The 14,233-nt window shown below is 39.5% G+C and overlaps 2 protein-coding genes across 3 annotated transcripts in view; one reads left to right on the top strand and one right to left on the bottom strand.

The window, feature by feature from the left end:
• Positions 1 to 12,805, bottom strand: part of LOC139470361 (dynein heavy chain domain-containing protein 1-like) — a 187,601-nt gene extending 174,796 nt beyond the window's left edge. The window contains exons 1-11 of the mRNA XM_071252756.1: positions 12,732 to 12,805; positions 11,631 to 11,855; positions 11,224 to 11,328; positions 7,438 to 7,525; positions 6,097 to 6,198; positions 5,545 to 5,700; positions 3,692 to 3,779; positions 2,833 to 2,900; positions 2,233 to 2,349; positions 1,515 to 1,664; positions 485 to 654 (exon numbers count right to left, since the gene is read on the bottom strand). Of these exons, the coding sequence (XP_071108857.1) occupies positions 485 to 654; positions 1,515 to 1,664; positions 2,233 to 2,349; positions 2,833 to 2,900; positions 3,692 to 3,779; positions 5,545 to 5,700; positions 6,097 to 6,198; positions 7,438 to 7,525; positions 11,224 to 11,328; positions 11,631 to 11,797 (1,211 nt within the window). The 5' untranslated portion in view covers positions 11,798 to 11,855; positions 12,732 to 12,805. The remainder of the gene's footprint in view (positions 1 to 484; positions 655 to 1,514; positions 1,665 to 2,232; positions 2,350 to 2,832; positions 2,901 to 3,691; positions 3,780 to 5,544; positions 5,701 to 6,096; positions 6,199 to 7,437; positions 7,526 to 11,223; positions 11,329 to 11,630; positions 11,856 to 12,731) is intronic.
• A 215-nt stretch (positions 12,806 to 13,020) lies between these two features.
• The window catches only part of LOC139470360 (coiled-coil domain-containing protein 34-like), a 54,720-nt gene continuing 53,507 nt past the window's right edge, over positions 13,021 to 14,233 (top strand). Inside the window, exon 1 of one of the 2 annotated variants that reach the window (XM_071252755.1) lies at positions 13,021 to 13,098. The gene's annotated coding sequence lies outside the window, so the exon portion shown is untranslated. Of the gene's footprint in view, positions 13,178 to 14,233 lie in introns of both variants that reach the window. The other variant, XM_071252754.1, reaches the window with a different exon arrangement.

Here is a 14,233-nt window from a genome sequence, read left to right as displayed (position 1 = left end):
ACATGCTATCCAATGACAAAACATGCTTACCATCAACAAGACATGCCTCCCACGAACAAAACATGCTTTCAAACAACAAAACATGCTTCCCATCAAGAAAACATGCTATTCAGTGACAAAACATGCTTCCCATCAACAAGACATGCCTCCCATGAACAAAACATGCTTTCAAACAACAAAACATGCTTCCCAGCAACAAAACATGCCTCCCAACAACAAGACATGCCTCCCACGAAAAACATGCTTTCAAACAACAAAACATGCTTTCCATGAACAAAACATGCCTCCCATGAACAAAACATGCTTCCCAACAACAAAACATGCTTCCCAACAACAACAAAACATGCTTCCCAACAACAAATATGCTTTCCAACAACAAAACATGCTTGCTTCCCACCAACAAAACCTTTTTAACTATTCTTTTATTTTTTTCCATCAGTATCTATCTTTTACTCAGAAGATGAACAGAGAAGCATCTACTTACCTATCAAACATTTTCTTGATGAGATAGTTCTTGAAGAAGGGTACTGATGAAAGAGCCTTCCATAACACAGCCTCTCTCTGCCACTCCCCCAGGGTCAGGCTCTCATTGGGCAGGTGTTCATACACATGGAGAACACCGAATGTGGAGAACACATAGTGTTCACTGTTGGCCTGCAATCACCACTCTTTGTCTTACAACACAGTATCAAATCTATATCTAGTTGTCTGTAGCTTGATGGTGGTTGTATAACCATGGTGCCAAGAAACATGCTGCTGGGACCATGACAATATCAGGATATATTGAGTTAAAGGACCATGTTAATGAGGTTTACAAGGTTTAAATATTCAGTTTAAAATCATCTTGTTCATGAGTATTGTTAAATCTATGAGGACATATTGAGTTGAAGGATTTTGTTAATGAGGTTTCACTTTATTTATGACACAGTATGTGGACAAGACTAAAAGTGCAATCGTATGTTCTCTTTGAAAATACATATAGAATATACTCATATATGATATATTTTTCCAGAAGCATGTGATGGCATGAGTGAGCTATGTTAAATGCATCGTAGAGCAGTAGTTCAGTCATATCACTGCACATCAACTTAATGTGGAGGACAAATCTGAAGGGATGAAGGGTATGAAACTGACAACCAAGGATCATAATCGATACTGGGATTTGAACCAAGGATCATGATTGATACTGGGATTTGAACCAAGGATCATAATCGATACTGGGATTTAAACAAAGGATCATGATCAATACTGGAATTTGAACCAAGGATCATGATCGATACTGGGATTTGAACCAAGGATCATAATCGATACTGGGATTTGAACCAAGGATCATAATCGATACTGGAATTAGAACCAAGGATCATAATCGATACTGACTGGCCCCATGGACTTTGCAAATCGACAAAAATTGTAAAACAAGATGATTAGTTTCTCTGATTAAGGACTGAAAATAACATAACATTGTAACATGGCTCACAAAGCCTAAATGTCACCGAGCGCTAGTCTCCTCTCACCTTGTTTTTCTGTACAGAGATGAGGTCGTAGGGCCTGTAGTGCCTGCTAGGTGACAGGTTGAAGTGGATGGACTTGATCTGGCCAATATGATGACATCTTGCAAAATATTCCACCGCCTCTCGCCCATTCATGGTTGGGATATATTCTTCCTGGAAGGACAATGACAACATGCACGACTGAACGGAAAACTGATTGAACACAATGATTTTGTGTAAGTTGGGATTGTTCCATGATGGACATATACCACATAAGTGTGCTGCCCTGCTCACTGTCATCTCCTCAAGGTACACTGTATACGTGGGTGTGGTTTCCAGTACCAAGTAAAGGATCCAGCTGAAGGGAAGTATTGTAACAAAACATGTTTACTTTGTGTGCGTGAGTGAGTTGGGTATAACGCTGCTTTTAACAATATTACAGTTACATCATGGTGTGTCAGCTTAATGTGGGAGGAAAGCAGGTCTCAGACGTTACCACTTTGGTGAAACCCACGAGCACGAGTATGGTGCTGACAAACTTAGAAACATAATTGGGGTGAACCGGGATTCGAATCCACAATCATAGGTTTCTGGTGTGCCCAAGAGACGCAACTCTGCACAGTGAATCGCAGCACCTTCGATGACTGTGTCACTCATGCCCCCTTACCTTGCATGAAGGTGCAGAAAAGACATGTATTCAATCCTACCATCACACACCTTGCAGCTGAGTAGGTTTTCTAACCTGTATTGACTGGATGACATCTTTACGTGGCGTCTTCTTCTCACTATCCCGCGGTGAGGTCACACTCTGGGACACTGACCTTGACCTGAAGCTACTCGGTGGTGATGGTGATTTGGGCTGCAAATATTTGACGACATTTGACTTGTCTTATTGGTTGTTTCAGCAAGTTACTTGACCATGGGTTTTTTTCAGGTCACTAGAGACAAAATTCTTTCTTGACAAAAAATTCCGTATATTCTATTTATCATGTATTATCTTACCGTACCTTGTCAGACATTTATCATGCCATTTTGGCAGACTTGAGTAGACAAAGATTTTCTTTTTCTTGACAAACATAATATTACCAACTACATAACAAAACCACTTTTTTACCATCATAAATGAAAACTCAAAACACGAAGATTATTTGCAAAGATATTAATAACTATTTTAAGTATATCAAAATTTGGTACCTACAATGAATATCACAAATTTTCAAAAGAATATATGATTATTTCTATATTAATAAATTCTAACATGTACATCTAAATAACAAAATTGCACAATTCTCTTTAATAAATAAACCGTGTGAATGCTATGGGAGGTGGCTGAAGACAGTACCTGCTGTGGTATGTGGGTGCTGAGTGCAAGTGCTGTGGTCCCCAGACAGTGGCTCCAGATGGACTCGCCTGTGTGTTGTAGCAGAGGTGACACAGAGCAACACAACACAATACATAGCAATGCCAGTACGCGGCAACACTGAAACCTTGTTAATCTGGACTACGTCAGTGGAGCTGTTCACATTACCAATCTCATAACTATGAGTACTGTCCCTTTAGTTGCAGATAGATCTTTCCATAGTCATACCACATTGTACCCATGTGGGGAATCGATCCCACGGCTTCAGCATGATGAGCAAACACTTTAACCACTAGGCTACCCCACCCTCCCTAATACCATGGAAGGCAAGGTTTCTTGACTTAAGACTAGACTAGAGTCCACACTAACAAAGTTTTATTGTATACAGCATTAAACAAAATATAAACAAGGCAAATGCAGATAAATTAAATAAACTAAAACAAATTGATCTTGTATGAAGTATCACAGATCCGCTGTTTCTTGCATCTGTGTAGTTACAACCCAAATCACACACTAACGTGACTGAAAATGTGTGACTTTTAACCAGTGACATGACTAACAATCAGTGACAGTGACATAATTGCATTGAAAAGAAATGAAAACTTTGTGGATAATAACATGTAGAAAATAAATAGCATGAAAATGAGTGAGTGACGTTTTTACAATGCCTATTCCAGGGAAATCAGGTCAGGTCATGCAAAGAATGAACTTTGAACCCATGTACCTGACCGCACTGGGTCTTCAACGTGAGGGCAATGTTTCATTGGAAAATGAAGTAATTTTGATGAATTTTTCAATCCTATACTAGTTTCCTATAACGCCCAACAATGCTAAGACTTACGTGCCGCCATCTCCAGGGCCACATCCCCCAGCGAGTGCCCGAGGTCTCCAATAGTCAGCTTCTGTGAGGGCATCATCTCTTCCTCATTCTGAAAACATTCCACATTCAACATATGTTATAACAGCTGAATTCAAGGAATCCACATTCAACATATGTTATAACAGCTGAATTCAAGGAATCCACATTCAACATAGGTTATAAATCCTGTATTCAAGGAATCCACATTCAACATATGTTATAACAGCTTAATTCAAGGAAACCACATTCAACATATGTTATAACAGCTGAATTCAAGGAATCCACATTCAACATATGTTATAACAGCTGAATTCAAGGAATCCACATTCAACATAGGTTATAAATCCTGTATTCAAGGAATCCACATTCAACATAGGTTATAACAGCTTAATTCAAGGAAACCACATTCAACATATGTTATAACAGCTGAATTCAAGGAATCCACATTCAACATATGTTATAACAGCTGAATTCAAGGAATCCACATTCAACATATGTTATAACAGCCGAATTCAAGGAATCCACATACAGCATATGTTATAACAGCTCACTTCAAGGAATCCACATATGCTATAACAGCCACATTCAAGGAATCCATGTATGTTATAACAGCTCAATTCAAGGAATCCACATATGTTATAACAGCTCAATTCAAGGAATCCCTGTACGCTATAACAGCTCAATTCAAGGAATCCAAGTATGTGACAACAGATCAATTCAAGGAATCCACATATGCTATAACAGCTCAATTCAAGGAATCCACATATATCATAACAGATTAATTCAAGGAATCCACGTATGTTATAACAGATCCATTTAAGGGATCTACATAAGTTATAACAGATCAATTCAAGGAATCCAAATATGTTATAACAGATCAATTCAAGGAATCCACATATGTTATAACAGATCAATTCAAGGAATCCACATATGTTATAACAGATCAATTCAAGGAATCCACATAATTTATAACAGATCAATTCAAGGAATCCACATATGTTATAACAAATCGATTCAAGGAAACCACACATGTTATAACAAATCGATTCAAGGAATCCACATATGTTATAACAGATCAATTCAAGGAATTGACATATGCTATAACAACTCAATTCAAGGAATCCTAATATGTATTAAACAGATCAATTCAAGGAATGCACATATGCTATAACATCTCAATTCAAGGAATCCACATATGTAATAACAGCCACATTCAAGTATGGTAAGATCTTGTGCAATGTTATTATTATTCTTTTATGCAATGTACATTATTTGTAGAGAATGATACAGAAAGTATCTGTTATGTCCAACAGCAATCAGTTTGTTTGACACATTGTGATGCTTGCCAACAAACAGGGGAACAGTCCTTGCTTATTTCAACTGGTATATGAAGCAGTCATAAAACACAACATCTTTTATGCAATTGTTTTATTTACGTCGCACTCAGCAATATTCCAGCTATATGATGGCAGTCTGGACCAGACAATCCAGTGACAGATTATGAGCATCAATCCAGGCAAATGAGATGCGATGAGCCTGACCGTGCAATCCCAACGTGAGTTCTTAACGACCCTTCTGCATCCTGACTTTCTGTATGTTATTGTAGTTTTTGTCCTTCTTCGTGGCTTTGTCTGCCTCAAGGCTCTCCCTATCCATGGATTATACTACTGTACACTGATCTACTGACACAACCCTCAAACAATCATCAATGCACATAAAACTAAATCAAAAGTAATTTCATTTTGTTTTCTTATTATTGTTTTTGGTTCTGATCAGTTGAATCATGAAAACAAAAATGTGTTGTTCACACAAACAACCGTTTATGAATCACTCACAAGCACATGTGCTGAATATGGGTTAGTGCCGTCCGGCAGTCTCAGTTTGACAATGCTGCTTGATGACTTCCTGGGTGAGTGAGGGACAGACTTGACACCAGGACTACAGTATAGCTTGGCTGGGAAGGCGCCGCGGCGACGAAGTAGCTCAAGTTCCTGTCATACAACATACAGTGTATAACAAAAGGTGCGAATTTTGCTGCATCCAACATAAAGTAATGAAGTACAATAATACATCCAACTCAAAGGTCCCTAATCAATGAAATAAGGGAATTTGAAGGTTATAACATTTGATGTCTGATATTTCATAGGTTCTTGAAAAATTATTAAGTTACCAGAAAATAACTTTTGGGAACACACAAAAAGTATGATCTGCAGAATACTCTGGACAGATGTTTCAACAAACACTACCCAGCACTCTCAACAGAGCCTTACATTAAATGCATTACAGATAATGCATTAAAGGACCTACCTCAGAAAAAAACCATTGACAGATCATGCGATAGAAGATCTATCTTAGTGACAAGTATGCATGTGCAACAGAGGGCCTACCTCAGGGAAGACCTTGGACAGAGCATCAACCAGCTGCAGATCAAAGAACCTCTCTTTGTGGGACTCAACATGGCTGACAATACGCTCCAGATAGTGGTGGAACTGTATATAGAAATCTTGTTGTAGACAAAACAAAGTCACACAGTCAGTGTTAAATTTCAGAAATGTGTATGTCATTTGCATCAATACATGATATCATAATGATTCTCACATCATGGCACAAAGTTATCTGAAGCACTTAACTCTTGTTGAATAGCTACAGCCCAATACACCTTCTTTAAACATCTTGTGTTATTTTACAGGCCACAAAATACCAGCTGTATCACGGCTGCCTGTCAGTAGTGAGGTCTGGGCCAGGAAAAGCCAGTGGTTGACGTTCCCTATACGACAGTCAGTGATTGTTCTGTATGTAGTGCAGCGACAGTGAAAGTGAGACCTCTGACTGCGCCTCCCAGTAGCAGAGACGTTCCCTATACGACACTCAGTGATTGTTCTGTATGTGCAGTGTAGGGACAGAGAAAGAGAGACCTCTGACTGCGCCGCCCAGTAGCGGAGACATTCCCTATACGACACTCAGTGATTGCTCTGTATGTAGTGCAGCGACAGTGAAAGTGAGACCTCTGACTGCGCCTCCCAGAAGCGGAGACGTTCCCTATACGACACTCAGTGATTGTTCTGTATGTAGTGTAGCGACAGAGAAAGAAAGACCTCTGACTGCGGCTCCCAGAAGCAGAGATGTTCCCTATACGACACTCAGTGATTGCTCTGTAAGTAGTGTAGTGACAGAGAAAGCGAGACCTCTGACTGCGCCTCCCAGAAGCAGAGACATTCCCTATACGACACTCAGTGATTGTTCTGTAAGTAGTGTAGCGACAGAGAAAGAGAGACCTCTGACTGCGGCTCCCAGTAGCGGAGACATTCCCTATATGACACTCAGTGATTGCTCTGTATGTAGTGTAGCGACAGAGAAAGAGAGACCTCTGACTGCGCCTCCCAGAAGCGGAGACGTTCCCTATACGACACTCAGTGATTGCTCTGTATGTAGTGTAGCGACAGAGAAAGCGAGACCTCTGACTGCGGCTCCCAGTAGCGGAGACATTCCCTATATGACACTCAGTGATTGCTCTGTATGTAGTGTAGCGACAGAGAAAGAGAGACCTCTGACTGTGCCTTTCAGTAGCGGAGACGTTCCCCTTTACGACACTCAGTGATTGTTCTGTATGTGTAGCGTAGCGACAGAGAAAGCGAGACCTCTGACTGCGCCGCCCAGTAGCGGAGACGTTCCCTATACGACACTCAGTGATTGTTCTGTATGTAGTGTAGTGACAGAGAAAGAGAGACCTCTGACTGCGCCTCCCAGTAGCGGAGATGTTCCCTGTATGGTGGCAATAGTTCCAGCACCTCCTGCAGGAAGATCCAGGACATCCGACTGAAACAAATAAGGACTCATTAAACATGTCCTGAAGAAATATCTAGGTATTCAGCAGATATATCTTATATAATAGCCATGGCCTTGGGTGTCATGATACACTGATGTATCGATGTATTGATGTATCGATGTATCAATGTATGACTAATTTAACCTGATGATCTGATACATGATATGCCAACCCATACATCGATTCATGTTTTTCTTCTGTAGTGGTTTTAAGAATTCAATATTTACCAGCACTGTAATAACTAGACCCATGTTAGCACTACCTTACTGTTAATCACAAAACAAAATGATAATTCTGATTGCCTGATACTACTACAAGCCTCTATTAACCTGTGATGCAAATAAAATACAAACCGGTTGACAGCAAAGAAGGGGTCAACTGCAGTATTTAGGGTCCCCACTTTCCCCGAGGAAACTGCTGCCTTTCACAGCTTTGCTTACCGGTATATATAAGTGAGCACACGCTAGCTGGCGTGCCAAATCCGTGAGAAGGCATTTTTAAGCAAAAAGGGCCCCAAAAAATGAGCTGGACATGCCAAGTATGGTCTAAAACTCTGCCCCTATGGGAGTCAAGAGTTTTACGATAGTAAATAAAGCCTATTCTCATGGTGTCAACTTTGTGTTGTTTATGGGCGTGACATGAATGACTCGTTACTACGAAAGCAACTAGGGTCATCACTGGCTTGTACAAATAGAACACAATCAGCTTTGAGAGCAGGCTTCGGAGTCCATACCACACAACCAGTTATATCCACACAATCTTACCGACTCCCTAACAACCAATCCATATTCACGGCCGAACTTATGGGCAAGGCCTCAGCCCTGCATAACCAACAATCTAAAAACAACAATAAAATCCTAATTCTCATCGACTCCCTTAGTGGACTACAAGCCCTCCAAAACAAAAATACCAAAAAACGACCTAAATTAATAAACCAAATACCTAAAAGCTCCAACGACCTAACAAAAGCATGCAAACAAATAACCTTCTTGTGGATCCCCGCCCACGTAGGAATCTACGGCAACGAAAGCTCCGATAAAGCAGCTAAATTATCTCTCAAAATACCAGAAATAAGCCTAAACCTACCCATCTCAAAATCAGAAATTAAAAGTGTTAACAAACAAAATATAACCAAAAAATGGCATAATCAATATCAAAACACAAATAGCCAAATCAAAAAAGTACTCAGAAAACCACTAGCCAAACCTAAAATCCTACACCCCTCAAAAAAAATTGACAGATCAATTACAAAACTCCAAACAGGACACACTAACCTAAATAACCACCTAAAAAAACTTAAAAGGCACACCACAGGCAACTGCCCCCACTGCAAACAACCCGAAACCACAGAACACGCACTCATCCACTGCACCCACTACAAAACACACAGAACCACACTACAAACCACCCTCAATCTAAATAAGGTTCCTACTCTAGATGAAATACTAAACCCTCAAAATAAACTAGAAAACTTCAAGGCCCTAGGCGTATTCCTAATCAAAACAGACCTAATTCAATATAATTAAGCAACCCCTAAAAGCCCCCTCTTGGGTTGCACACACCACTTTCACCCTTTTCGGAATACACTAAATGGTCCGGCCAGGTGTGTGTGCGAAATACGCTACAGTCGGAAAGCGCACGTTAAATCTTCTATATCAGTCAGTCAGTCAGTCATTTTGAGAGCAGTGAAGGCATCTTTGCATAGGCATGGGACGAATAAGGGAATGCATGACAGTTATTTTGTTGAATACATTATCAGAACATAAGTTGTTCAGCTGATCATTTTATTCAGTTTCTCAGTTCATCAGCTGTGTTTACAATGTTTAGAACTTTGAAGCAAAATGATCTTTTAAGAAAATGATGAAAATGAAGCAGAAAAAGGAATTGAACTTGGTCTAGATGGATCCACAGACTTATCTGACAGTCAAGACAAATTCAACGTCTGAAATTATGTGTTTGAATGTGTATCTTTGGATAATCGTTTTTCCTGTGAATATATGAATAAACTTATATCATAGTGCGATTTATTTTAAAAAGGGGGTCTGCACCCTTTTATCCCCTCCATTTTACTTTTAAAATTTCATGAAGGTGGGGTTGCTCCCGCCTTGAACAGTTTGGTGTTGTCCGCCTAACAAAATATATTGTTCTTGAAACAGAATGAACTTACCATTGTGAGATATATTAGAAAAAACAGAGGGGTATCACCCCCCTTTACCTCCCCATTTTCTACTTTAATACTTCAACAAGGGGGTACTATATATGATGTCCGTGTGAACCACAACACTATCCAACATCTGCACACCATTAACTACAGGGATATGTACCTGTCATGCAGGAAACCTGGTGTTCAAACAAGGACCCAATTACCTCCAGGGACACACCTTGACTGCTGGACATATTGTGTCTATACCAGGACACCAGTAACTCCAGGGACACACCTTGACTGCTGGACATATTGTGTCTATACCAGGATGCTCACCTTATCTGGCAGACACCTGGTGTCTATACAAGAACATTCACCTTGTCTGGAAGACACCTGGTGTCTATACCAGGACATTCACCCTGTCTGGCAGACACCTGGTGTCTATACCAGGACATTCACCTTGTCTGGCAGACACCTGGTGTCTATACCAGGACACCAGTAACTCCAGGGACACACCTTGACTGCTGGATATATTGTGTCTATACCAGGATGCTCACCTTGTCTTGCAGACACCTGGTGTCTATACCAGGACATGTACCTTGTCTGGCAGACACCTGGTGTCTATACAAGAACATGTACCTTGTCTGGCAGACACCTGGTGTCTATACCAGAACATTCACCTTGTCTGACAGACACCCGGTGTCTATACAAGAACATTCACATTGTATGGCAGACACCTGGTATCTATACCAGGACACCAGTAACTCCTGGGACATACACCTTGTCTGCTGGACATCTGGTGTCTATACCAGAACATTCACCTTGTCTGATAGACACCTGGTGTCTATACCAGAACATTCATCTTGTCTGGCAGACACCTGGTGTCTATACCAGGACAAGCGCCTTGACTGCTGGACACCTGGTGTCTAAACCAGAACATTCACCTTGTCTGGCAGACAACTGGTGTCTATACCAGGACACCAGTAATTTCAGGGACACACACCTTGACTGCTTGACACCTGATGTCTATAACAGGACACCTGTAACTCCAGGGACACACACCTTGACTGCTGGACACCTGATGTCTATAACAGGACACCTCTAACTTCAGGGACACACACCTTGACTGCTGGACACCAGATGTCTATAACAGGACACCTGTAACTTCAGGGACACACACCTTGACTGCTGGACACCTGGTGTCTATAACAGGACACCTGTAACTTCAGGGACACACACCTTGACTGCTGGACACCTGGTGTCTATAACAGGACACCATTTACTTCATGGACACACACCTTGACTGCTGGACATGTCATGCAGGAAACCTGGTGTTCAAATTAGGATGCTATTACCTTCAGGGACACTTACGTTACCTGTTGGACACCGGGTGTCCTATGCAGTACACCATTAACTGCAGGTACACAACTTTCCAGTCAACACCAAGTGTCTGATGTCGACACATTATTAATTAGGGACAATGACATTAATGATTGGACAACTGGTGTCACATGTAAGCACAATATTAACTTAAGGGACACTCACCTGTCCTGCTGGAGGGAGCATATGAAGACTTGGATAAGTTCATGTTTTAAAGATGCAACATCCTCTTCTCCTACTTCATCTTTCTCCTCTTTACTAGCATCAATTCTGAAATAAGTTGATCTAGTTAGCATGGCAATAAAAATTGAAGATAATCACTCACATACATTATCACCTTCTGCTTGAATATCTGGGCACTCATATATATGGTCTGTAGAAACAGACATTCTTCACAAAGCTTCTATCCATAACTTGCAAGAAATACTAACATACATTAATCAATAAAAAGAAAATAGTTCATAAAAAAAAAGGACGAGAAATTGCAAAGCACTCAAATCTTGAGCTTTTTCCACATCCTATTTTGTCAAACATGCAGGATTCCTGTGCCAGGAAAATCATTGTGGTGTTACCTTTTCCTGATATCTGCTGCCCATCCCAGCGCTCGCTCCCTGGGGGATGGGGCCTGTCCTGTTTGCAGCCCTGACACCAGGCTGCACCGACCCTCATGCAATACCGGCAACTTGGCGGAAGAGGTAGGGGAGGATATTGGATCAGCACACAACTCTACTTTTGCCATTTTTTTTATTGCTGCTGTCCACTGTTACCTATTGTTGCAACAGTGTTCCTTTCATTATCTGTAAGAGAATAACATGTGCTAATGTCAAGTTAGAAACAGCTGTTCAGGAAACTTTACATGTTCCAAAAAATGAGGGTTGAAATAATTCTAGATGCATAAACATAGTTTATACATAATTACTGGTGATTAACTGCACCAATAATGTCATATCAAAGATGAACCATTATGCAGTCTTGTAGAAAATCATATAGATCTACTGAAACAATACATATAGGCCTATTCATAAGCATTTGCAATAAATTCATTTTTATGTTGTCCACTGGCACCTCAACCCATGTCTCTCGAGGGACTGGTGGACAATGAAATTGTTTTACCGCACACCTACTTATATTGCAGGTATGTCTAATACATGTATGCTTTGGTCAAAATTGATAAAAATACCACAGTTAGGCATTTATCCAATTTGTTCATTTTTCACATTCATCCTAAATGGCAGACCACAAAAAAACAAACTACGAGTTATTCACCCTCGATCTATTGGATTCAGAAAAAAATTACCATTTGTGCAAGATTAATATTTTAAAAAGTGCAACTTTGCCAAAATATTGTTTTTACCTTGGGTAGATCTATGTCCATAACTTAGAGGAAAACTTTCAGCAATATGTCCATACATTAATTAGTTTTTCATCGATTACAAGAAGGATATAACACAGAAAGAGATATAACCGGACATTGATATGTCTTATTGCATATTTTCAATTCTATAATTAAGAGAAACAGATGCTGTGCGCGAAAATTGAGGCACTGTCACAATCGATCCATTAACAGAAGTAAGTTAATCCTTTAGAACATGACATAGATTGACTCGTGAACATTATCTACTTTTTATTTACATGTTATAATGGAAAGAAAGCTTTGATATTCTAACATTCACCTTTCCTTGAATTCGTTGAATATTAATTCCTCATGATAGGTATCCAGAACTCGGTTGCCAAGTTGCCATCTTGGTCACCCCAAACATTGTAGGCGTGCAGTAAATAATGTCATTCCTTCGTTTGGTTATATATAATTCACAAATGGCATAGTGACCAACTTAGCTTGTGATCAATAATTTTTAAATATTTTGGATTGGAAAGAATTTGCGAATATTAATGTTAGTTCAATTATTATATATTTATCCAAACACATTCGCGATACAACTTTTGTCCGGAGCAAAGCGCCATATTGGAACTTTGTTTTGACTTGACTATTTCTTTTTGCTGAACTTTCTTGTGCGGTGTTTAACCGTTATCTTTATTAATGTAAGTCATTCTGGCAGAAGCACTTAGATACGCTTCAGATCAAAGCTTTCTGGAATATTTTAGCAGTTGACTGAAAGAGGTATGTGTCATACTATCTTTTCGATTTCAGTTCGGAAGCTTGCGGTTTTCGTGCATGTTCAACCCATTTTCGATCACCTGTTTACTAATCAGAATTTGTTCTCTACAAATGATGTATGAAGCAATCAATGACATTGATAAAACAAAATGTTCTAATGTCACTGATTTTCAACAGGCATTTTTGTTGCCGCAATTTGAAAAAAGGAGTGATACCATTTCATTTGCTTTATCATGCTGTCATCTTTTGATGAAACGTTAACATTTGACCATTACATTTTGCTGATAACTTCAAATCTTTTGTTTAAAGTGCTTTAAGATGTGTATAATAGCAAACCATAGTGATGTCATAAGTTTATTTGATAAACATCTACATACAGGTGAAATGTTTCATGTTCTTGCATATTTCTAATCATTTTCTAAACTTTGATTGAAGTTTTTGCAGGCAATCTTTATACCATCACAGTATTGATATCAGCCTTTAAATACTTCTTTGCAAAGCTCGACATCACTCAGATTGTTGTTTTTATACATCATATGTAAACTGACTATGATGAGTTGCGAATATAACTCTCTGTAACCTTTCAAGTATTGAGGTGTATGTTATAACACTGCAAACCATGCGTTTGAATTAGAAAATGGAGTCAGACATTATTAAAGTGTGAAATCTTTATTGTCTTAGAATGTTGAGAAGAGTAGTTCCTCACAAGACAGTTTAGTAATATATGAACAACAATCCATCCTAGTGCATGCATATTGAACAATTCCGTTATCTTATGCAATGATATTGTAAGTTTAATGATGCTTGACACATTGATTGCTGCATGTAAGAGTGTAATAATGCATAATGGTTGGGGTTAGCCTGACCAACCTGTCATTTCTTATCTGTCAATTAGCGTGATGTCCTGTGCAATATACCCTCCCTCACCCTATTTGCCAATGTGCCAATTAGTATCGCACAGCCATAAAGTATAATATGCAGTCTGTGTATTCAGCAAGTTTGTTGTAGGTATAGTACCTCAACTACATGCAAAAGTGCCTCTTGTTCGTACTTTAATAG

Source organism: Haliotis cracherodii, unplaced genomic scaffold (genome assembly GCF_022045235.1).
Source record: "Haliotis cracherodii isolate W230 unplaced genomic scaffold, xgHalCrac1.p SCAF_20, whole genome shotgun sequence".
In the NCBI taxonomy this organism is placed as follows: Eukaryota; Metazoa; Mollusca; class Gastropoda; order Lepetellida; family Haliotidae; genus Haliotis; species Haliotis cracherodii.
This window is presented reverse-complemented; position numbering and strand designations above follow the sequence as displayed.